Raw genomic sequence first — 25,893 nt, 5'->3', positions numbered from 1 at the left:
ACGTAAAATCAGATTTTCATACTGTAATGTACCCCTTTATCCTGGGTTCTGAATGTGTCCATGGATTTTGAATGCGGAAAGTCCTCCAGTCACTCACTACCTTTCAAAGCAGCCCCCATCCCCACCCCCACCATGGCTTCCTCATTTGTTGTTTGCTTGTTGATTTTTGTGGGGGTTTTTTTCTTGTCTCTTTGTTTCTCCTTTAGAGACACTGGGAACCAAACCCAGGACTTCCCATGTTGGAGGCAGGCTCCCAACTGCTTGAGTCACATCTTCTCCCTACTTGTTTTTGGTTTTGTTTGCTCTCTGCTTGTTTTCTTGCTTTTTGTGTTTGCTCAATGTCTGCTTATCTGCTCGTTTTATTTTGCTCACTGTCTGCTCACTGTTTTTGCTCACTGTCTGCTCATTGTTTGTTTGTCTTCTTTAGGAGACACTGGGAATCGAACCTGGAACCTCCCATGTGGGAGGTAGGTGCCCAACTGCCTGAGCCACATCTGCTCCTTGGGCAGCCTTTTTTGATTTTAAATATCATTAGCTGATAGAAAGGCTTTCCTTAAATGGAATAAAGTAGTGCCTCACTTTAACCTTTCATCAGTCCCAGGTCTGTCCCCGGGAGCCATACAACATGGTGTCTTTCAAATAGTTGAAACAGCCATCACAACTGTTTCTCCTCCAAGCCAACCTCTCTTTAATTCAAGAGATCCTTCTGAAGTTCCTACAGAAACATAGCCCTGTAGGGGATATCAAAACAAGCCACCAGTCCAGCCTTCAAAATACTAAATTTAATGTCCAGTGAGGGACAAAACATTTGTACACAAATAACTGTACCCAAAAGCAGAATGGATTAAAGCAAAGTTAAAAACAAGAAATATATTTTTTTTAAAAATTGGGAAGCGGATTTGGCCCAACAGATAGGGCGTCCACTTACCACATGGGAGGTCCAAGGTTCAAACCCAGGGCCTCTTGACCTGTGTGATGAGCTGGCCCATGTGCAGTGCTGATGCACGCAAGGAGTACCGTGCCACACAGGGGTGTTCCCCGCATAGGGGAACCCCACGCGCAAGGAATGTACCCTGTAAGGAAAGCCACCCAGCACAAAAAAAGTGCAGCCTGCCCAGGAGTGGCACTGCACACACAGAGAACTGACGCAGTAAGATGATGCAACAAAACGAGATACGGATTCCAGTGCCGCTGACAAGAATACAAGAGGACACAGAAGAACACACACTGAATGGACACAGAGAACAGACAACAGCAGGGGGGGAGGGGAGAGAAATTTTTTTAAAAATTTTTTAAGTTAAAAAATTAAATAAATAAAAAATATTTAAAAAGTATTAACAAACTACAAATGAAATGCTCTAAGAACAAAGATGAGAGGAATTAAAATTAACCATATTTATGTTTCTTGACTTTAATAAACTGAAATTTTCACCCTCGAAAATATAGTTTTTCCATTTAGCTGTCCACATAAGAAAAAAAGTGTACATCTAAATCATGCAGTATCTGAAAAGCCTTTAACTAACTCATCCCAATTTTCATTTTACACAATCTTAAAAAAAAACTTTGTACTCCAATAAATTACTTATTCTAAATCTGAGATAATACTGCCAAAAACAAACTGTTGAATTTCTAAAGCATATGTAAACCCAACAGTTTGCCATAATCAATCTCAAAGAGTACCATTAATATTCACCTGAGAATTGGTAAAGCATTTATTATACAGCTTAATCAGTCTCCCTTTCTTGAAACCTAACTTTTCAGATTATCTGAGTCTAGATGTAAATGTAATTAAACATTTATAAAAACACCATAAGCCACTCCATAGTTACAAAAGCTCTAAATGCACGGCGGTCTGTCCCCCAGTTTCACTATCACTCATTCCAAAGCCTCCAGTGCAACAGAAGGTTGAGGGGGAAACGTGGAGCTTCTTGAGAAGGTATAGATAAGAAACTAGAGGATGGGGAGGGAGAAAAACCTAGTAACTTTACAGTGGAGCAACCTGACACCCTATCTCAGCCAGGTGATCAAAGTAAACACGGTGATAATTCATGTGGTATGATATAATGAGAAAGGCACTCTACCTTTGTGGTCTCCTCCGAAAAGCCCATGTCCCTAGTCTAATCAGGACAAAATATCAGACAAATCCCAACTGGGGAGCATTCTACAAAATTCCTGACCAGTACTCACTCCTCAAGCTGTCCAAGCCATCCAAAACAAAGGAAGTCTGAGAGACTATCACAGCCTAAAGAGGACTGAGGAGACAAGACACCTAAATGTAACTTGATATCCTGGATGGGACCCTAAAGCAGAAAAAGAACATCAGGTAAAAACTAAGGAAATATGAATAAAGCATGGGTTTTTTAGTAATAACGTATCAATATTTGTCCATGAAGTGTGACAAATGCACTGTACTAATGTAAAATGTTAACAATAGGGAAAACTGAATATGGAATATATAGGAACTTTCTATACTACCTTTGCAACTTTACTGTAAATCTAAAACTATCCTAAAATTAAAATTTTATTTTAAAAAAGTGGAGGAAGGGAAGAAGCAATGCCAAGCAACAACAGCCTAAAGCTCTGCATGTTCAGTAGACTTTGCAGATTGGTGTGAGATATTTACCCACTATTTGTAATATGGTTTCTGTAAATGTATTTGCCTAAATTTCAAACAACAAATTTATAAACTAATTCTTGGAATACAAGCTGTTTGTAAGTTAGGTCATGTGTATTTGAGAGGAAGGCAGTGTAGAGTATATTTGATTCCTACAACATTTTTACTCTGTCATTTTGTCACCAAGGATGTTTTCTGTTTAATCATCTAGAAATACAATGTACACATTGTTTTTGGTTGGGAAATATTTTCTGTGGTAAACTCCATTAAGCTAATCTAAGTTACCAATCAATTTTTCATACAGCACGGTTAAACCAATTTCCATTTTTTCCATGTTCATTTTTATTTATCAAAACTAATTTCATTGGGAATATTTCCTATTTAAATATTTTAATGGAAATTTTATTTATTTATCTGTATTTTGCTCATATTGAATGTTCCCCATTGTAGCGTCTTCCATTGTAAATTTACTTTCACTGCCATTATTTCTAATAAGTCAATTCTTCACTAAGATTTCATTATTCCATATTTTTAAATTCAAAATTAATTTGACAATGTTACCTTTTATTTATTGTCTATTTTATACCATTACAATATAATGTTTTATTGTTGATTATTTATGGTCAATTATTTCTGCACAATCTTTATGACTTGGATGAAAGATTAATGGTTTGTATTTATTTCTTAGGGAATCCACAGGAAAATTTTGAGCAGTTCTGTGAGACAGAAAGAGACAGAGACCGATATACAGAAATAGACACAGGCAGTAAGTGACAGAGAGACCTGAGGAGCGTCAGAGGCGGCAGTTATTCTGGTTTGCTCACTGCTTATGCTTATGGGTCAGGTCAAACTTCCCTGTCAAAAAGACAGCCAAAATGTGCTCAGGGTCCTCTGGAATGGTCCAAACGACAAGGTCTGAAAGTCCTGCTGCAGTCTATATATATAGTCTATATATATATATATATGCATAGGTTAGCGGAAGGCCAAATAAAGGTGGATAAAATACTGAGAGAAGAATCAATAGAAGATAGTGATTAGAGCATGGGTTCTGGTGTCAACCAAAATTCAAATCCAGCCCCATCACTTAACTCTCTGTGTAACAGGAAAGTTAGGTTTCTATGTCTCAATTTCTTCATCCATCTGTTAAATCAAGCTGAGATCACAGACTGAGGGTTAAATGAGATGTATGTAAAATGTTGAACACAGAACTTGGCACATCGTAAGTTCTTAGTCAATGTTAGTAAGTGTGAAAATATATAATAAATCAAAAGTATGCATGCATTCTCCTCTATTTAACATACTGCAAACTGTACTGGTTAGTGCCCTAAAGCTGATTTTTTTTAAATCCCACTATTTTTGTACAGTACATTTCTTTTTCATATTTGTACCTCTGCCAAAATTGATCTTCATATATCATGTAACCAAATTCACAAAACTGTAATTATATTGTTAAAATCAATAGAAATACATTATGCATTCATAAAACTACAGTATAATGGAAAAAGTACACATTTTAGTTAAAAGAGATATAGAATCAAACCACACTTGTCAACTAAGGGTTTGCCCAAGTTACTGAACCTCTCTCTCTACCTGTTTTCTCATTGTTAACACAAGAATAAAACAGATATTGCACAAAATTGTAATGAGGATTAAGTAAACAGTGAAATGCTCAGAACACAGAGCACCTCCAGTAAATGTCACACATGTACATACAAATACACACACATACACACACAACCCCTAAACTGAAATACCACCATCTCTCCCCAGTGACCAAATATTTTGTCAGGGGTGGTTGCCACCATTACATTTTATGTAATATGTTTCAGTGACTTACTATGGTGGTTTTCAAACCAGGGTACCATACACCTGGGCAAAAACAGACTAAAGAGTACAAAGCCACAGTGAATTTTAAGGGAATTGATTGCCACATCTTCAACTTCCACATTACTCTCTCCTGATTGAGTTGTTGAGAAGGCACTTGTGGTCTGCTGTAGTTCTCTTTTCCTATCTCCCCTATCGCAATCACCCTTAGAAAGACAGGCTCATCCTTTTACAAAAAGCATACCCTCATTCTGCCTTAATCTTACTGTGATACATTGGCCCAAAGTGGAAAAATTCTCTGGACTGAAAAACAAAAGGATCATTTAATCCTTCAATCAAAGTACCATAAAAATCCCCAGGCTTCACATTTAAGAGATACATCTCCAAATAATGATTTACCTTACAAATTTAAGATATTTATATTATTTTCATCAATTGTGTTCGAATCATAATGGTAATAACCCAACCAGAAGAAAAAATTTTAATACCTAATATCGTATGGTCAAAGGAAATTAAAGAAAAAATTATTTTTGTACGTATATATGTATATATATACAGAAAAATTTGATACGATGATCAATAAGAAACTCTCAAGCATAACAACGGGATAAAATTCTACGGGGGAAGAGGGATGGAAATCAAAGTCAAAGAAATAAGAGTGATGTAAAATTTCCCACTGCTAAAGAGATTTATTTTAAATGTATGATAGTACAAAATAAATCATTTCAGTGTTTATATTCCATCAGATAAAATTCAAAGAGTGATTTACCATTTTCATTTACAAATAACACTTACAATAAGCCGGACATTACAGCCTTTGCTAAGTATTTAAACTTACGTTTAAAAAATATAATTATTTTAGGGGCTACATAGGAAAAAAAAATTAAGACCTCTGCCAAAGTGAGCTTTCACACATCATCTAAATGTCCTTCCTAAAGTCCAAGTAAAGCCCAAGTGGTTTCAGTGGGATACGGGAACCCCTTGTTCGCTTCTTACCCAACCTCATTCTGGCCCCCTCATCCGCCCCCGCCCCCCACCCACCCACCCCGTTCTTCTTCCCTCCCTTCCCCCCCTTGTCCCCCCTCCCCCCGCCGCCCCGGCGCGGCGGCGCCTGCGCGGTTCGTGTCTTTCCCCGCCCGCGGCTGCTGTGTCATGGCTGAGCGGAAGTCCTGGCCTCAAGGCCAAGAGGATCCCTTAGATGGCAGGCGCTTGTCGCAGCCTTCTCCCTTTTCTACCCTAACACCTCTTTGGTTTTCTCCCCAATGCCTCGTAGTTCACGGGAAGGAAGGTCCCTACCCTGCACTCTCCCGAACACCTCGTAGTCCACGGATTTGAGCGGCCGGGCGGTGGACATGGCAGCGGCGAGCCCTGCGCAAAGGAGCCGGAGCGGGGTTCGGGGCGCGGCGACTGTGGCGGCCGCGAGAAGGAGGGGGCACATGGCCCTGCTCGTCGCGCCCCGCGCCGTCTCCGGCTCGGGACGCGAGCGCGCCGGGGTCACGCGTCGGGAGGCGGCAAATGAGACGGCGGGACTCCGGAGCGAGGGCAGCCGGGGACGCGAAGGGGACAGAGGCCGCTCGGCGCCAGGTGCGCGGGGCCTCCCTTCCCTGCCCGCGCCGCGGGCGGAATCGGCCGCCCACACCGGGTTCCCGTGGAGTGAACGCGGCGCTGCGCGCGCCCCTGATTTTATTTAACCACGGTGCTTATTTCTCAGTGTTTGTAAATAAAACCCGGGTGCTGTGCTCAGATATCAATAGTTTGGTGGCTAAAAAGGGATTGCTTTTGACGCGAAGGACTTGCTGGCTTGAGGGTTGAGATTGTATGAATAATGGGTTAATTTTTATGAAATGTTTAGGCGACTGCCAAATCTCACTGGCGATTCTGAGCCAACTCTTAAGATACCAGCATCCTTCAGCTCTTCTGTTGATTTAAGAAAGACTTTGGGCCTGAATCCATTTTCTAAATGGATTGTGATTTTTCTGGCACAGGACTTGAAAATTGGAGACTGGGAAAAAAGGATTTAGTCATCTGCTGTTCAGTGATACAACCTTTTTTATGGGCTTGACTATATTTCAACAACATAGTGCCCAGAAGGTTAAGATGGTTTATACTTAGATAATTTTACTTCCTGGTGAGCTGTTAATAAATTTAGTCCTGATTTAGAACAATTCACCATTCCAGAGGATCTGGACAGTGCTGTTGTTAACATGCCTTCTTCGAGAGTTCCAAATCCGTTTACGTGTGAGAATTTGCATTTCTCTACACACCTTTTTTGTTGGCTTGGTTCTCAGGATTTAGCCACAATGTCACTTACCACAATCCAATTGACACCATGTGCCAATTCTATAAGGTTCCAACGAAAGTCATTCAAAACTTGATTAGAATGTGGTTGTCATCATTCTAAAGTAAAAGATATTCTGAAGGGGCTATTCCAGAATATTTTATATTAGAAATAGTGAACGTCATAGTTTACTGCAGAAATCTCACAACCTGTCACTTCCTCCTATCTCCCAGTTCATTCCGTGCAGACTCTAGAATCATACATCTTATATAATTTTCCTCAAACTGTCTTCAAAGTCTCTCCACTACTTACAGAATAAAACGTAGCATCTTCAGCCTTCACTGACCTCATATTACCTGCTTACCCCTTATTCTGCAGCCAAGACACTCAGTGTTCTGAGCTCTGAACATAACCTAACTTAAAAAAAAAATCTTTGCTCTCTGGTCTACTTTATCTAGAACACCTCCCCCTACACCAAAATCTTCCTGCCTGCTCAGTCACCTTTGCAAGACTTTACCAGATTTCATCTTAGTTACTTAGAAATGTCTTTCCACCAGTGTAGTGCCTCTCAAGTAGTAACATCTCAATCTGCCTGGAGGTCTTGTCACCGTGAAGACTATACTTTGCTTACTCAATCTGACTTTTCTACACATTGAACTAAGAGCTCCACTGCTAAGTATTTTTGTGTCTCTTTTAATTTTAGAAGTGCAAAGCAACAATTGATATTTGCTTAGCTAAAAAATTTACTCTCTGAAAAGAGCAAAACATTAGCAAACAATTTTTTTTACCATTTCAGCATGGATTGTCAATTCTCTCATTCTGTAACTAGAAATTTTAAGCAAATGTTTCTAATATTTAATTTTATTTTAATTTTTAGACTTTTTTAAAATTTATTTCTCTCCCCTTCCCCCTCCCAACCTCCCCATTGTCTGCTCTCTGTGTCCATTCGCTATGTGTTCTTCTGTGACTGCTTCTATCCTTATCAGCGGCACCCGGAATCTGTGTTTGTTTTTTTGTTGTTGTTGCATCATCTTGTTGTGTCAGCACTCCATATGTGCGGCGCCTCTCCTGGGCAGGCTGCACTTTCTTTTGCGATGGGCGGCTCTTCTTATGGGGCATACTCCTTGCGCGTGGGGCTGCCCTACGCAGGGGACACCCCTGCTTGACACGGCACTCCTTGCGTGCATCAGCACTGCGCATGGGCCAGCTCCACACAGGTCAAGGAGACCCAGGATTTGAACTGCAGACCTCCCATGTGGCAGATGGACGCCCTATCCACTGGGCCAAGTCCACTTCCCTAAGTTAATTTTAAATCGAAATTTCCATACATAATTAGAAAAATTTGAAAATAGAAATATAAAAAAAAAAACAACCTCCATAACCCCAACACAACTGATTATCATTTTTGTGTATTCTCTTTTAACAGACATGTTATAGTTATAATCACAGTATGAGTTCAACTTTTATCTTTTTTTTTTAATTAATTAATTTATTTCTCTCCCCTTCCCCCCACCTGCCCCAGTTGTCTGTTCTCTGTGTCTGTTTGCTGCATCTTCTTCTTTGTCCGCTTCTGTTGTCAGCAGCACGGTAATCTGTGTTGCGTCATCTTGTGTCAGCTCTCCATGTTTGCGGTGCCATTCCTGGACAGGCTGCACTTTCTTTCGCACTGGGCGGCTCTCCTTATGGGACACACTCCTTGCGCGTGGGGCTCCCCTACATGGGGGACACCCCTGCATGGCAGGGCACTCCTAGCACGCATCAGCGCTGCTCATGGGCCAGCTGCACACGGGTCAAGGAGGCCCCGGGGTTTGAACCGCAGACCTCCCATGTGGTAGACGGATGCCCTAACCACTGGGCCAAGTCCGCTTCCCCTTTTATCCTTTCTTTATCCATGTTATTATAGTCTTTCTGGCTCCATTTCCTAGAACTGACTAGAACAGACTAACAAATTACCACAGGCTGGATGGCTTAAAACAAGAGAAATTTATTGTCTCACAGTTCTGGAGGCTAGAAATCCAAAATCAAAGTGTTAGCAAGACCATTTTCCTGAAACCTGTAGGGCAGAATCCTTCCTGGCTGCTTCCTAGTTTCTGGTGGTTTGACAGCAATTCTTGGCATTCTTTGGCTTGCCCCTGCCGCACTACAGTCTCTGCCTCCATGATCACGTGGCCATCTTCTCTCTGTTTCTTCTCCTCCTATTTATGTGGTCACCATCCATGTTGGTTTATATCTAATCCAGTTTGGTTATATTTTAATTAATCACATCTTCAAAGACTATATTTCCAAAAAAGGTCACATACATGGAACTGGGGAATAGAATTTGAGCATATCTTTTTGGGGGACACAATTCAACCTATAACACTGCCTAATTAATTTCTTAATAATCTCTGATACAGTATGCCATTAAGTGGGTATAACCATAAATTTACCTACTAAGTCTTTATCTACTGAGTCTCTTGATACATATTCAGGTTAGTTTCTAATTTTTTCACCACTATAGTGTGAAGAAAATAGTCATGCTTGTAGTTTCCTTCTCCTACTTTTTATTATTTAGGATAGACATTAGATTACCAAATCAAAGGGTGTAAGCATATATTCTTAATACATTTTGCCAAATTGTTTTTCAAAGGGCTGTGCCAATTTTAGTATGCTACTACCAACATCATATACGTGTGTGATTATTTGGCTTCCTATGCAAACAGATGTAGGCTTTGTGTTACCGCTATTGGAAATTAAAACTGAGTCAATTCATTACCATCCTTAAACCCTTTAGGACAATTCATGTGTGATACAGGATCATATTTAAGGGAATACACAGAAAAGGAAAATCCTGCCTCCAAAATATGAGTGTGAAAGATAATAGGACACCAGAACCTGTGAAATAAGGACACAGAAAATACAGGTTCTGTGCCCAAATGTCATTTGAATGACGATGGTACCACCTGTAAATCTTGAATTCATCATCACAAAGGGTCAGTAAAAAGTGAAATTTGATACTGAGGTATAATTGATTTCAGAGACAACCAAATTACTTTATCCATCTACATATTTCTATCATTGAAATATTTTCTGTAATCATATTGAAAGAGCAGAACTCAACAGGATATAATTTGTTAGCTTTCACAAACAAAGAGGCTTAACAAACCAAAGATTCCCCCAGGGATGGAACACTTTATAGGTAAAAAAAAAAAAAAGTAAAGGTAAGTATAGGTAAAAAAAAAAAAAAATTATTATTAATTTTCTGAGTATAGATCTAATTTCCCGGAAACTACTTTAATCTCATAGCCATTTTTTCAGAAAACTGTTTAAGCATTTTATGAAGAAAGCATATTTCTTCCCAGAAGGTGATTCTGTCCCATGTTTGAACCAATTTTTCTTTATCCCAGTCCAATTTAATATTCAAAACTCAGAACTACCTTTGGTATTGAGGTTCTCCCAGATTGGTCCTTTTTAAGTTAACATGGGGGAGAGAGCATGGTTGACTCCTCGCCTTACCTTCATTTTTCCAGAGCTAGCAGAGGATGGGAAGGAACAAGTACTTTGGTATTTTATTTTTGGCTCTTTGAGATTGGCAGATATTCAAAGCCAATTACTTCTCTTGCAGGATGCTTTCTGGGGGGAATTCAGAGCTTTTCCCCACTAGAACCCCTGACTTCTGTTCCTTTGATAGAAAATGCTTCTACTTTGGTTGTGCACCCCCCGCTCAAATCACCTAAATCACCTTTCATTTATTTCCTCCTGGATGGGTCAAATACCAGCCCTGTCTGACTCTCAAGGTAGTTCAAAGAGATATGAGGAAAAGGCTCACTTTTCTCTCCCATCATGAGAGAGGACCAAGGGAGGAAAACACCACAGTTCACAAAGCAATAGCTTTCTCTAAAGAAATCATCTCTAGCCTCTTCTACTTTTAAACCCTGAGGTGGATGTTGGGCTAAATATTCTTGGCTTCATTTTTGAAGAAGTTTTGGATCACAGAAGGGTTCCAACTATGGCAGGGGAGGATCATTAGTATGGGGTGTCAGTGATGGGGGATAAATGGGAGGAAGTTTACCTGGGCATTCATAAAAGATGTATGTTCAAATGTTCATGGGGCATTGCCACAGTGGGTAGAAATTCACACAACAACCAACAGAACACTGAATTCCCATTCTGGGGAGCTCTGCCACATTCTCTAATGGAACAGCAACAATCCCCCAAGTACAGGGGCAATGACTAGTGAAAAAGGATGGTCCACTGATGGGCCCTTGGTATTAACAACTATGCTTATGAGCATTTTGCTCTTCAAATTGCAATTTAGCCTAGTGTTGTAGGGTGCCTAAGAGTTACCTTGTGAGAGCCTCCATGTTGCTCAAAAGTGGCCACTCTCTAAGCCAAACTCAGCACATAAATGTATTACCTTGCCCGTAGCATGGGACATGATTCCCGGGGATGAGCCTCCCCATCCCCAGGATTCCCAAGGGATAACTACCAAGCACGGGCTGGTGATGCTGCTGGAAAAAGACCTTGAATAAAAGGGGGAAAAGGTAAAGACAAATGAGTTTATATGGCTAAGAGACTTCAAAGTGAGTTGGGAAGTCATCAGAGAGGTAATGCTTATACACATCTTAGCAGGATCTCATAGACAGCCAAAGTAGATACTACCCTAAATAGTGGGGCTCCTGAGGCTTTGGAGACACCCAGGTCCTACAGTCATGGCAGATAGCTCTGGAGTTTGGTGCCTTGCCAGTGGGCCCTACATTGGAGTTTGTGCTCCTGAGTGTGACAGAGTTGGACTCAGATGTGACTTCTCTATACATGCTTCTTCTATCCCTTTTATTTGAACTATATTTGGTGCTGGAGTTGGTATGTGTATGTCCAAGAGACTTGAATCTCTGGGCTGTGCATGTGCCAGCTGGGACCTGAGCCTCAGTGAAGTTGCAACACCTACTCTCTGGTTCATTGGACTCACCTAGGACAATTAACAAGGAGGTGAGGATGGACAACCACTACACCAAGGAACCGAGAGAGTCTACAACTGCAAGCAAGAAAATCTTATCCATCAGCCATATGGGAGCCAAGCCCCCTCTCATTAGAGGGGGAGTGGGCATTACCATCCTAGAATCCTCAGTATTAGAGAATAAAATATGGACTAAAGTGGACTTAACTGGTATTCTACTATAGACTTATTGGGATTCTAGCAATGGAAGAAATCATATTATTGATGTGGAGACAGTGGCCACTGGAGGTGCTGAAGTCAGGGAAAGGGAAAAAGAGGTATAATATGGGGGCATTTCAGGACATTGCCACAACAGATACAGGCCATTATATCTCCTGCCATAACCTACAGAATGGAGTGGGAAAGAGTGTAAACTACAATTTAAACCATAGTCCATGCTATGTGGCATTGCTCCAAAATGTGTTCATCAGTTGCCAGGAGTGTACCACACTAATGAAAGAAGTTGCTAATGTGGGGAAAAGTGGGAGGTGTGGGGAGTGGGGCCTATGGGAATCCCTTATATTTTTTTATGTAGCATTTTATGTACTCTAAGTCTTTTAAAAATAAATAAATATATATTTTTTAAAAACAATTTTTAAACACCTATTTTCCAAGACATAGGTAATTTAGTACCTCATCTTTTTTTTTTTTAAGATTTATTTTTTATTTATTTCCCTTCCCTTCCCCAACCCTCCCCCCAGTTGTCTGCTCTCTGTGTCCATTTGCCGTGTGTTCTTCTGTGTCCGCTTGTATTCTTGTCAACACCACTGGGAATCTGTGTCTCTTCTTGTTGCATCATCTTGCTGCGTCAGCTCTCCGTGTATGCAGCGCCACTCCTGGGCAGGCTGCACTTTTTTTGTGCTGGGCAGCTCTCCTTACGGGGTGCACTCCTTGCATGTGGGGCTCCCCTACACAGGGTACACCCCTGCGTAGCAGGGCACTCCTTGTGTGCATCAGCACTGTGCGTGGGCTAGCTCATCACATGGGTCAGGATGACCTGGGTTTGAACCTTGGAACTCCCATGTGGTAGGCAGATGCCCTATCCGTTGAGCCAAATCCACTTCCCAGCACCTCATCTTGAAATGTGGTGATAAGTATGTTTTTCGTTTTCAGTTTTCAGGACTCAGCTAAAACTGAGAAAAATCAACAAAATACAATACGTGAACCTTGTTTGTATCCTGCTTTGAATATATAAGCTGAACAAGACATCTTCTAGGCCATTGGGGAGACTACAGGCTGGGTATTAAATGATATTACAGAATTATTGTTTACTTTCCTAGCTATGATAATGTCATTGTAGATGTATTTTTTTAAAGCCCTTATCTGTTGGAAGTTGAAATGGAAATATATAAGGGTGATATATCTTGGACTTGCTTTAAAATTCTCTGGGGTAGAAATTAAGACACTTTAAATAGAATAAAATTGGCAAATAGTTGATAGTGAATTTGGGTGATGAGTACATGGAAATTAATTACACTGTTCTCTCATTTTGTGTAAGTTTGAAAAATTTTTGTACAGTTGTTAAATAAAATTTAAAAAATTGAAGAGTCAATTTTCATTCTACAAAATACCTGACTAGTATGCCTCAAAAACTGTCAGGGTAACAACAACAACAACAAACAGGAAAGTCTGATAAGCTCACAACCAAAAGGAACTTAGAAAACATGATGACTAAATGTAATGTTGTATCCAACATGATGACTAAATGTAATGTTGTATCCTGGATAGGGTCCTGGAAAAGAACATGAAAATTAGGAAAAAGCTTAGAAAATCTAAATAAAGTCTGGGCTTTAATGTATCAGTATTGGTTAATTAATTGCGACAAATATAACACACTAAAGTAAAATGTTAATAATAGGGGAAACTGGGTATGATATATGGGAACTCTGAACTATTGTTGCGATAATTCTGTAAGTCTAAAACTTCTAAAATAAAAAGGTTATTTTTTAAATATCCATTTTAATACTGTTATATAATATCATAATAGCATTTCAAAATAATTTCTTTTCAAATATTATGAGCAGACTCATCAGTTTAAAAAATATTTTTAATCTATTTCAACATATAAGTATATAATTTAAAATTTTAGTCAAATCCTACGTCATGCTCAGGCAAAGATAGGACCAAGCAGTTGACTTTCAAGGTGATAGAGCAGATCTTAACTGGCTAAAGTAGCATAACTAGTTAATAAAATATACTAATACCTTTATTAATGAAGATAATATGTTCCAGAAACAGTTCATTTCCAGAGGAAAAAATGCGATAAAATGCATAGGAAGATATCTAGAAAATTAGATGAATGATTTTCATGGGAAAATATCATTACATTTAGCACCAAGTGCTTTAGTAAACAAGACATATGCATCTGCAGGTCTTAAGTAAGGGATGGGTAAAGTTAAGATTAGATAAGAGGAGGGGAATGGTATAGTCAGCTAGGCTGCTGAAAACAATATACCAGAAACAGGTTGGCTTTTCTAACAGGGATTTGTTGGCTTGCAAGCTTATAGTTCTAAGACCATGAAAATGCTCAGATCAAGGCTTCATCAGGTGATGCTATTCCCCCAAAGACTGGCTGCCAGTGATCCTGGGCTGCTCTGTCACATGACAAGGCACATGGTGGCACCTTCTGGTCCTCCCTTCTCTTCCAGGTTTCACTGCTTTCAGTTACTGGCTTCAGTGACTTTCTCCTTTTCTCTCTGTTTTCATTCCACTTATAAAGGACTCCAGTCAGATGATTAAGACCCACTCTGGGACATGTCTTACTGACATAGCCTAATCAAAAGACCTTTAACTGGAGTAATGAAATCAAAAGTTCCCACCTACGATAGATCCACACCTTCAGGAGTGCACCGGCTTTAAGACCATGATTCTCTGGGGCACATACAGTCTCAAACTACCACAGGGGTTAACTACAAATACTGCTGCTTGGACACATTACACAGGCAACAAATTACAAAAGCCAGGTTTTGAATAGACTGTGCCAGGCACCAAGATAATAAAGGACAGAAAGGGACAGACACAGGGTCAAAGAGTACCAGCACAGCCCCTTTCCATTCCTAAAGGGTCCTTAGCCCAGACATCTGCCAGTCTCAGGTGTGCCTTCCTATGGAAGCAAGGAGCCTAACTGGAGAAGAGCTCCCTTCTGACTCCTCTTTAGTACACACACACACACACACACACACACATCCTTACTGAATTCCTGAAAGGCATGAGTCAGATTCACTTTCAGGTCTGCGCTAGTGTGACATAAAGTGTTCCCTGTCTTTAAAATAACTCATCTGTGTGGGAATGCCTTTGGTGGACTGGAGGATTGGCAAACAACATCCATTTCAATCTCTAGCTTGCCTTCCTGTGGGACCGGAAAGTGTAAAACTATACCACCCCAAAGGAAAAAGAAACGAAAAATAAATAAGTAAAAAAAACTGCATCACCTGGACATTCCTGCAGTTAGGATTCCTTAGGTGATGGAGGTCCACGAACAGAATTATTAGGCTAGATATGGAAGGACAGAGGGAGGCAGAGGCTGTCTGCTGCTGATTCTGTGATAATCACACTCATAGAAGAGTTTAGTTTCCCTGTGAGATTGTTAACTGATGTTCCATTGACTCTTTTATTTTTCCCTCTCCCCTTCCCCCCCACAAGTTGTCTGCTCTCTGTGTCCATTCTCTGTGTGTTCTTTTGTGACCCCTTCTATCCTTATCAGCGGCACTGGGAATCTGTGTTTCTTTTTGTTGCATCACCTTGTTGTGTCAGCTCTCCGTGTGTGCGGCACCACTCCTGGGCAGGCTGCACTTTCTTTCATGCTGGGCGGCTCTCCTTATGGGGCGCACTCCTTGCACATGGGGCTCCCCTACGTGGGGGACACCCCTACATGGCACGGCACTCCTTGCGCGCATCAACACAGCCAGCTCCACACCGGTCAAGGAGGCCCGGGGTTTGAACGTTGGACCTCCCATGTGGTAGACCCTATCCATTGGGCCGAGTCCACTTCCCCATTGACTCTTTACTAGCTGCTTGGACATCAAGAGACAGAACGCAGGGCCTGCATTTTACCATTTCATGTCATAGGTGTGGTGTTTCCTGGAATGGCAACTTCCTGGACATAGCAGTTTCCAGACCTTAGCAGCTTCCTGGTGGTAATGGGAAGCATAGTTTTCAAATCAGCAGCTGTAGCAGCAGCTTTCCAAGTCAACATATGGTTTCCTGATTGCAGAAGAATTGTAAACTCCCTTGGTGGCCAAGTTCTGCAGTGACAGTAAGTCTTGAAAACTCAGCCTCACAGTGGCTCTCAAGCCTGGCTGCACATTAGAATCATTCACCAGGGGGTGCATTAATTACACATAATCACATACCCAAAGGTTTTGATTCAATGGGTCTGCAATGGATTCTGGAAAAGGTGTTCCTGAAAAAGCAACCCAGATGTTTCGGATATGAAACAAGGTTGAGAATCAGTGACCTGGAGCTCTTTCATTAGTCCTCCAACAACTCCGTAAGCTATTTAGTACCCAATGTTAAATCCATTCCTATTTAAACTGTCTAGAATACATTTGTTTGTTTATTTGTTTGTTTTTGTCTTTGTAACTAAACCTTGGCTAGTGCAATGCCTGGGAGCAAAACTTTCATAAAAAGAGTAGATCAAAATTTAGGCAGAATGAAATTTCAAATATGCCACCACCCTTAAAAAAAAAAAAGTAGCATTAAAATCTGCAGTGCTTGCAACGAGAATAAGAATTGTAAGAAAAAAATGAATGGTAATGAAACTAAGCCTAGAACTTTTGAAAAATAAGTTGTTATTGAAAGGTTATAGCATAAAATATAGGTAGCCTATATTCTGCAAATTGTTTACATCCTGCTTAGTTATTTTTATTGTCCTCTTGTTAGTGCAGCTATAACTTTTTATTTTGAAAAAAGTTTTAATAAAACAATAGCATTAAAAAACCCTCCCCAAGCCCTAATTGTTTAAACCATCCATAATTTCTGGTCTGTTGCTGCCACCTACCAACTATCCAGAGCAAGGCAGGTCGTGTGGGTGTGATATTTAGTCTTTCAGCAGTGTCGTTACCACCTAAGTTCTCTCGTTTTAGCGTCACACTTCTATAATATTTTTAGGGTGTGCTACACCCTTAAACGATACACAATTTCAGTGCTCTTAGGGCTCTTCACTCAACACATCCCATAAATATGAAAGAATCGTGACCATGAATTACTATTGGGTACTTGACTTTACAGGGAAAGGCAAAACTTAGAGGAAAACAAATTGAATTTGACACAATTATTAAGACTGGTCTCTTTTTTTTCCCAAACATATACCTAAACAGAAAACTTTTGCCTTAATGAACTAGAAAATTGTCTAAGTGTTCTATTCAAGGATAGTTATGGAAACCTAGTTATGTCTTCATGTTAATGGTGTTCATCAGTTCATCAGAGTTCTGACCACTGAGTGCTTTTGAAGGCAGCAGTCACAAACATTGACACTCAGGGTACACATCCTAGCACACTCCACTCTACTCCACAGTGTGACCAAAGCAGTTTTCTTTGGCTTGGACTAACACTCCCCTCAAAGTCTTTAGTTGCCCATCTGTGTCTATTCTTTCCTTGCGGTCTGGCTTTATGTTTGTGTTTCTCACTTTCTGTGGTTATCTCTGTATATCCCTTACCTCCATCTCTCTTTTTTCTTTTTGTATCATTTTTTCATTCTGTCTTTCCTCCTTCCTGTTGCCCCCACTCTCATCTATTTTCCTTAACTGACCATGACATTGAACTGAAGATTATATGTAAATAACTGTGGTAAATTTCCGCAGAAAGTTTCATGGTTTCTTTCTTTCTTTCTTTCTTTTTTTTTTTTTTTTACCAATCTATAATCAATATAGCTAAAGGTTTTGTGGTTCTCTTTTTTAAAATCCTTGTCATTGTTTCTTTGAATGAACACTTGATTTTAGTCTTTTAGTAGCTCCTGATAAAGAAAGGAAATTTTCCTCAAACTTAACTTTAAAAAAAAAAAAAAAAAAAAGGATTATACGAGTAAAGCAGCTTATGTTGCTCAAAAGACCAGGAAAAACTTCTTTCTAACCAGTTGCTTTGAAAATGATTTTCCTTTTATTACTCTCAAACAGATTTGTTTAATAGATAGTCTTTGATTTACTTTGGGGGCAAAGCTAGTAGGTTTGAGAAAATTTTAATTGCAATTTTGGTCATATTTTATAAATAACTCATATTATTTCAATTTTCATATATTTTCTTATTGGTCAAATGTATACCAATTATATTTAAGTTAAACCTTTACTGTAGTATTATAACATGGCAACAAAATCACTCTCTGATAATCAAATAAATGTAAATTAAAAGAAAAATCTCATCAGTAAATATTGGTTGAATTCCTAGTATATTCTAGGCATTATTGTTCATGGTATATTCATCTATTGCATCCTCAAAATTAGCCTTTTTAAAAGACCATGTGTTTCAGAGATACTTTGTTATGTAAATAAAGTTATTACCTGGGGAAAGAAATATTTTTGCAATATGAAAAAGAAATTCATCTAGAATTATTTACCTTTCACTACTATTTCTAAAATCTTGTTTAAAAGATTAATGATGAATGCTGTAAAGTGACCATAACTCAACATTTAAAACATATTTTTCTGATTGAATATATGTGGTTTCCTTTTGAGTCAGTGACTAGTACAATAACCAACATTTGCAGTAGCAGTGCACAATTAAGACACTTACATACCAGATCCCATTTGATTTTTTTACATTTACTTTATTATTTTTTATTATTTTTATTTATTCCCCCTTCCCCCCCCCCCCCCCCCCCCCCCCGCTCCAGATGGTTCTCTCGTCTGTCTACTCATTTGCTCACCTTCTCCAGGAGGCACCGGGAACCAAACCCGGGACCTCCCATAAGAGATGGGAGTGCCCAACAGCCTGAGCCATATCCGCTCCCTGCAGACTGGGGGTCTGCTGGCTTGTAGCAGGGGTAGCGTCAATTGCAGTGGGAGGCTATGTCTAAGCTTGATGTGTCAGGAGGCAACGTCTAAGCTCATTGTGGCAGGAGGCGGCTTCTGCTCGTCTTCTTTTAGGAGGCACTGGGACCTGAACCCGGGTCCTCCCATTCCTAGGCAGGCACCCAAGGGATTGGGCCACACCCACTTCCCCTCATTTGATATTTACTTGCAAACCTAAGTAGGTCAGGTAATGTCTACATTAGAGACAAGGACCTCAAAACACTAAGAGATCACCCAAGATCACCCAGGAAGCAGAACTCCATTTAGAATCTGGCCTTCTGAGGTAAAATTCATAGCTCTTTCCATTATGTGACACTACCACCAAGCAGAGCCTTTTGCTCGCTACTTCAGAATTTGCTTATTGCCTACAGTAAGCCATTCACAGGTGGTAGGGAGAAGGTAGTCTCTAATTTAGATGGGATGGGGGACTATGTAGATCATAGAGTGATGGTTAGGCAAGGTCTCTGAGGAAATGACATCTGAAGGATACAGGGGAATGAGTCAGAAACAGAGTGTGAGAACAATCTAGAGAGAGAGGGACTAGCACAGTGAAAGCCTGAACTTTCAGGTAAGAGGAATTGAAAGAAGGCCAGTATGGTTGATGTATTATAAAAAAGGGGGGAAGGAGGCATTAAGTATGGCAGTCAGTCCAAGCAAGGAGAAAGCATATTACACCAGGCTTTGGAAGCCATGGTGTGACAGTTTGAAATTGTGTGACTCCCAGAAAAGATTGTTTATGAACTAATTCATTTTGTGGGTATGGGCCCCTTTGATTGCATTAACTTTAGTTAAGGGGCCTTTCATTAGATCACTTGATTAGATTGCTTTAGGGCTTTTGATTGGATTACATCAGTGAGGCATGACCCAAGTTAGGTTTCTGCTGTCTTGCTCCATTTTATATAGACTGAGAACCCACAGAAAGAGAGACACAGAAAAAGGAGCTCTGCCATTTTGACATGGTCACGTCAGAGAGAGGACTCCAGGTTTGCCTTCAGCTGCAGAAAGTCAGAGAAGCCCTGAGAGTCTCAAGGAGCCTAGGCCCAGGGAGAGATATCTGATAGCCCACAGCTGAGCTCCAGTTGAGAGAGACCAGCAGACCCTCCACCTTGCCTCACCACGTGGCAGCACACCAGGATCTACTAGCAGCCTACCTTTGGTGAGAAAGCATCTCAGATGATGTCTTGATTTGGACATTTTCACAGCATTGGAACTACAAGCTTTTACCCAAAATAAATTCCCTTTGTAAAAACCAACCCATATCTAGCATTTTTGCACTGGCAGCCTCTGGCAAACTAAGACACGTGGTAAAAAGTCTGTTCTGAGTACAGTGGGAATCAATGAAGAATGATCAATCTTTATGCTTCTTGCTGCAAATCACAAATTCCCTTGAGAGGAAAAAATAGACATTAACTATCCACCTGATCTCAGTGCATTTCCCTTTTCTCCCAGATCTTGGCACATAGAGTCCTGGCTGCATTATTTCCTTTCCAATGTCTTAAAACAGCTAGTTTTGTTTTGTTTTGTTTTGTTTTGTTTTGTTTTGCCCACTTTTGATAGTTGTCCCCACCTGGAGGTTGGTCTGACACAAGTTAACCCAAATCAAGAGTCTTCTTTCACTTTCTCTGAAGACTATGTCAACCTTCTTCAATCATCTCAACTCTCTCACCTCTATTTTTCTCCTTTATTCTCAGATGGTGAGAACAACTGAAGAAAATAAAAACCCCAAGGAGAAAATAAATTACACACAAAATCTACTGCTAATTTGCAGCAGAAGTGGCAGAGTAGAGTGCTCAGTAGTTTCAAGAAGCTAGGGAAACAAAAATTGGTGTTTAGGACAACAAATGCAGCTAGGATGTGAGAATTGAGCCCTTCATTTGCCTTTAAGACACTTCCCAAATTTTAAATTGGGCAATAGTGAGAAAGCAAGAAACCAAGCAAAAATCGTCTGCTAAGATAGTAAAAAGAAATCAAAGATTTAAGTAAACAGAGAGAAATTCCATGTTCATGGATATGAAAACATATTATCAAGGTGTCAGTTCTTCACAACTTGATCTATAGATTCAATTCAACCTCAATCAAAATCTCAGCAAGTTATTTTGTAGAGATTGGTCTTTGGAAAGGCCAAAAACCAAGAATAACCAACACAATATTTTAGAAGAGGAACAAAATCAAAGGATTGACACTACCCAACTTGAAAACTTACTCTAAAGCTACAGTGATCAAGACAGTGTGGTATTGGTGAAGGAATAGATAAATAGATCAATGAAACTAAATATAGTCCTGAAATAGACCCACACAATATAAGTAATTTACCTTTGACAAAGGAGCAAAGACATTTCAATGGAAAAAGGATACCTTTCACAAAATTTAACTCAAAATGGATTGTAGACCTAAATGTAAAATGCAAAACTGTAAAACTTCTACAAGTAGTATAGGAGAAAACCTAGGTGACCTTGAATTTGGCGATGACTTTTAAATACAAGACCAAAGTCATGATCCCTGAGAGAACAAAAATTGATAAGTTAGACTTCATTAAAATTCAAAACTTCTGATCTGTGAAAGATACTTTTAAGAAAATGAACAGACCAAGCCACAGACTAGGAGAAAATATTTGCAAAACACATATCTGATAAAAGACTTGTATTCACAATATACAAAGAACTCTGAAAACACAACTGTACCAACAACCCAATTATAAAATGGGCAAAAGATCTGAAGAAACACTTCACCAAAGATATACTGATGGCAAATAAGGATATGACAAAATGCTCAACATCATATGTCATGAGGGAATTTCAAGTTAAAAAGATGAGATACCACTACACACCTAATAGAATGGTTAAAATCCAAAACATGGACAGCACCAAATGCTGGTGTTGGATGCAGAGCAACAGGTATTCTCATTCGTTGCTGGTGGAAATGCAATATGGTATAGCCACTTTGGAAGACAGTCTGGCAGTTTCTTAGAAACCTAAACATAAGATTACCATATGACACAACAATTATGCTCCTGGGTTTTTACCCAAATGAGTAAAACTATTTCCACACAAAAAACCATGTACATAAACATTCAAAGCAGTTTTTTTTAAAGCTTTTAAAATCAATTTTATTGAAACATATCCATAAATGAAACAATTCACTTAAAGTGTACAATCATTTGACAAAATCATAATTTTGCATTCATCATTTCAATCATTTTAGAGCTATTTTCATTAATTCAGTAATACTAGTAATGAAATAAACAAAAGCCAAACAAAACTCACCACCTCTCAGTCTCTTCATACTTCCCCTGACAAACAGAATAGCTGCTATTCTGTTTTTTTCTCTCTAGTTTATTTTTATTTATATTTTGTAAAAAGTCTTATATATGCAATATCATCCCTATTCATATTTACATGCGGTTTCACTATGTTATATAGTTCCATGTTAAATTTTTTAGTTTTCCTTTTAGTAATATACATGTTCTTCAAAGCAGTTTTATTCATAATTGCCCAGAATTGGAAAAAACAAATACATCTTTCAATAGAGGAGTAGATAAAAAAATTCTGGTACAGCCATACAATGTAATACTATTCAGCAGTAAAGAGAAATGGACTGTCAAGCTACAAAAAGACATGGAGGAGAGGGAAACGGATGTGGCTCAACCAATTGGGTTCCTGTCTACCATACAGGAGGTCCAGGGTTCGATGCCCAGGGCCTCCTGATGAGGCTAAGCTGGCCCATGCAGCAAGTTGGCCCATGCAGAGTGCCAGCTCCTGTGGGAATGTCACCCCACGCAGGAGTGCCACCCTGCATGGGAATGCTATCCTGCACAAGAAAGCCACCCCGTGCAGGAGTGCCAGCTGATGTGGAGAACTGGCGCAGCAAGATGACCCAGCAAGAGACACAGAGGAGAGAAAATAAGAAGACATAGCAGAACAGGGAGCTGAGGTGGCACAAGAGAGTAATTGCCTCTCTCCCACTCCAGAAGGTCCTAGAATCAGTTCCCAGAGCCACCTAATGAGAATACAAGCAGACACAGAAGAATACACAGTGAATGGACACTGAGAGCAGACAACGGGGGGCAGGGGGGGGGGAGAAGGGTGGGGAATGGGTGCAGGAAAAAAAAAAAAAGACATGGAGGAACCTTAAGTATGTATTGCTATGTAAGCTACATACTGTATGATTTCAGCTATATGACATTCTGGAGACAAGGCTTAATGGGAGGGAAGGAGGGTTGAACAGGTAGAGTACAGAGTATTTTTAGAGTAGTGAAACTATTCTGTTTGATACTGTAATGATGGATACATGACATTATGCATTTGTCAAAACCCATAGAACTTTACAATACAAAAAGTGAACCCTAATGTAAACTCTGGACTTTAGTGAAAAATAATGTGTCAATATTGATTCCCCAATTGTAACAAATGTACTATGCTAATGCAAGGTGTTAACAAAAGGAAAAACTGTTAACAAAAGAAGAAAGAAATGCACTACGTTAATGCAAGATGTTTTTTTTTTTTTTTAAGATTTATTTTTATTTATTTAATTCCCCTCCCCTCTCCCGGTTGTCTGTTTTCTGTGTCTTTTTGCTGCGTCTTGTTTCTTTGTCTGCTTCTGTTGTCATCAGCAGCACAGGAAGTGTGGGCGGCGCCATTCCTGGGCAGGCTGCACTTTCCTTCATGCCGGGTGGCTCTCCTTACGGGACACACTCCTTGCGCGTGGGGCTCCCCTATGCGGGGGACACCCCTGTGTGACAGGGCACTCCTTGCGGGCATCAGCACTGCGCTCCACATGGGTCAAGGAGGCCAGGGGTTTGAACCACGGACCTCCCATGTGGTAGACGGATGCCCTAACCACTGGGCCAAAGTCCATTTCCCGCTAATGCGGGATGTTAACAAAAGGAGACACTGTTAAGGGGGATTGGGGTATATGAGAATTCTATATACTTTCCATGCAATTTTTCTGTAAACCTAAAAACTAATCTAAAAAAGAAAGTCTATTTAAACAAACAAACAAAAGATAACCAGAGCTTTTGTAAGTTTCATGATACTGGGTAGAGAAAAACTGTAGTTCAAGGACGGGCCAGGAAGAGGAACTCTGATAAACACCACAGCTTTCTGCTGATACTCTGAAGAAATTTGAGGAATAAAGGCAAACTAGAAATAAACCAACTCTCACAAAGCCTGAAACATTCTCGAATTATCTCAATTCCTGATAACATCAAGATTATCAGGGAATTGGACTTGGCTCAACCAATAGAGCGTCTACCTACCATAGAGGAGGCCCAGGGTTCAAACCCAGGGCCTCCTGACCCGTACGATGAGCTGGCCTATGCACAGTGCAGATGCGTGCAAGGAATGCCCTCCCACGCAGGGATGTCCCCCACGTAGGAGAGCCCCACACGCAAGGAGCGTGCCCCGTAAGGAGAGCCACCCAGTGCAAAAAAAGCACAGCCTGCCCAGGAGTGGTGCCGCATACACAGAGAGCTGACACAGCAGGATGATGCAACAGAAAGAGACACAGATTCTAGGTGCTGCTGACAAGAATACAAGTGGACACAGAAGAACACACAGTGAATGGACACAGAAGGCAGAACTGGCGGGGGCGAGGGGGGTGGGGGGTGGGCAGGCAGAAAGGGAAGACAAATAAATTTAAAAAATGAAAAAAGATTATCAGATCCTCTGCTAACTGCTGACAAGATAGAAGTTGGATCCTTTCTAGAGGAAGATAACATCAGTGAGATTCTCTAAATATTTTCTGACATAAAAAATAATACAAATAAAAAAAACAGGCATACTAGGAGATAGGACGAAAAGACAGAAAAGCAAAAGAAAAACAGACAATAGAAACACAGGCACAAGTAATTTAGTCAACAGACATGTTAATTGCAGTTAAAAACAGATATGTTACTTGCAGTTAACAGGCATGGACTTTATAAGGAGTGGGAGCATGAGCTTTAAAAATATTAAAAACAAAAACATTGGGGGAGCAGATGTAGCTCAGTGGTTGAGTGCCTGCTTCCCATGTTTGAGGTCCTGGGTTCAATTCCCAGTATCTACTAAAAAACAAACAAACATGATGTGGGAGGGGTGGTGTGGGTGGGGTGGGGGTTATATGGGGACCTCATATTTTTTTAATGTAACGTTTAAAGGAAAATAAATAAAAATAAATAAATAACAAACAAAAGTTGTAGGATTACCTGCTATATTAAGTGTTCATTTGAGACTGAAAATTATGAATCTATATTGACACCCATCTGCTCAGTTGTGTGATTTTTTTTTTTTTTTTGTCCCCAACAATGCTGTCATATCCCCCAGACTTTCAATGTGGCTCGCCCACTTCCTAAGAGGCCAAAGTGCTTCAATTAATGGAACTGTTCATCCGGTTTGCTCCTCTAGCACCTAATAATCTGATAGAATCTAACCACTTCAGAAAGTCTCTATATAACAATATCTAGAAACATTCTTTATGTGGATGCCAAAAGGACTTGTGGAGCATGACAAAACTTTTTCAGTATACATTAATTTAAACATAAATATATGTGAATAACTACCAAAGGGACACAGTGGGGGACTCATAACACCATTCTGTTATTCCTCGTGAAGGAATTTATGGATACTCTTGGTTATTGCAGTCAAAAGAACACTTATTTTCTTGTCCAATCTTGATTCTATTATCCAAGGCTATTACAGTCCTCCTCCACGTGCCAATCCACTCTTGATATGAGGATACATTTTATATCAGCATCCTAATTTTACTTTCAGGAAGTTCTTAGTCTGCATGTTTGGAATGCACTAAGTCAGGGGTTCTTAACCTTTTCTTTTTGTTCCACGAACCTCTTTGCCAGACCCCTTACTAAGTCCACATGTACTACGTATTATTTAATAAATATATCACTCCTGCACCAACACATCCCACGAGAATAATGGTTTTTTTAAAAATTTCAGTTCAAGCTCATGGACCCCTTGTCAAGAACCCCTGCTCTAAGTTCGTTTTAAGTGCTAAGTCTTTACTACCAACGGACACTGTTCCCACAGCTATACTCAGAAAACATTAGCTGCATACTTTCCTTGTTCAACTGGGGCCTGGCTTTGGTCTGACTAGCTAAGCCCCATAATGTTCTCTTTAACCTGAGGACTCTGACAGGCATCTGTGTTTTCTGCAGCTGCGAATAATTCCTCTGCCAGCTGCATGTCTGGGCTGGCCAAGGCAAAGG

General features: G+C 40.0%; 1 protein-coding gene and 1 non-coding gene across 2 annotated transcripts in view; one reads left to right on the top strand and one right to left on the bottom strand.

Moving 5' to 3' along the window:
• The window catches only part of ACYP2 (acylphosphatase 2), a 200,914-nt gene extending 194,934 nt beyond the window's left edge, over positions 1 to 5,980 (bottom strand). The window contains exon 1 of the mRNA XM_004454233.5: positions 5,735 to 5,980. Within this exon, the coding sequence (XP_004454290.1) occupies positions 5,735 to 5,876 (142 nt within the window). The 5' untranslated portion in view covers positions 5,877 to 5,980. The remainder of the gene's footprint in view (positions 1 to 5,734) is intronic.
• An 18,685-nt stretch (positions 5,981 to 24,665) lies between these two features.
• Positions 24,666 to 24,737, top strand: TRNAG-CCC (transfer RNA glycine (anticodon CCC)). The gene has a single exon. It is a non-coding gene; the product is annotated as a tRNA-Gly (tRNA).
• Positions 24,738 to 25,893: the final 1,156 nt, after the last annotated feature.

This window comes from Dasypus novemcinctus, chromosome 17, assembly GCF_030445035.2.
Source record: "Dasypus novemcinctus isolate mDasNov1 chromosome 17, mDasNov1.1.hap2, whole genome shotgun sequence".
NCBI classification, from domain to species: Eukaryota; Metazoa; Chordata; class Mammalia; order Cingulata; family Dasypodidae; genus Dasypus; species Dasypus novemcinctus.
This window is presented reverse-complemented; position numbering and strand designations above follow the sequence as displayed.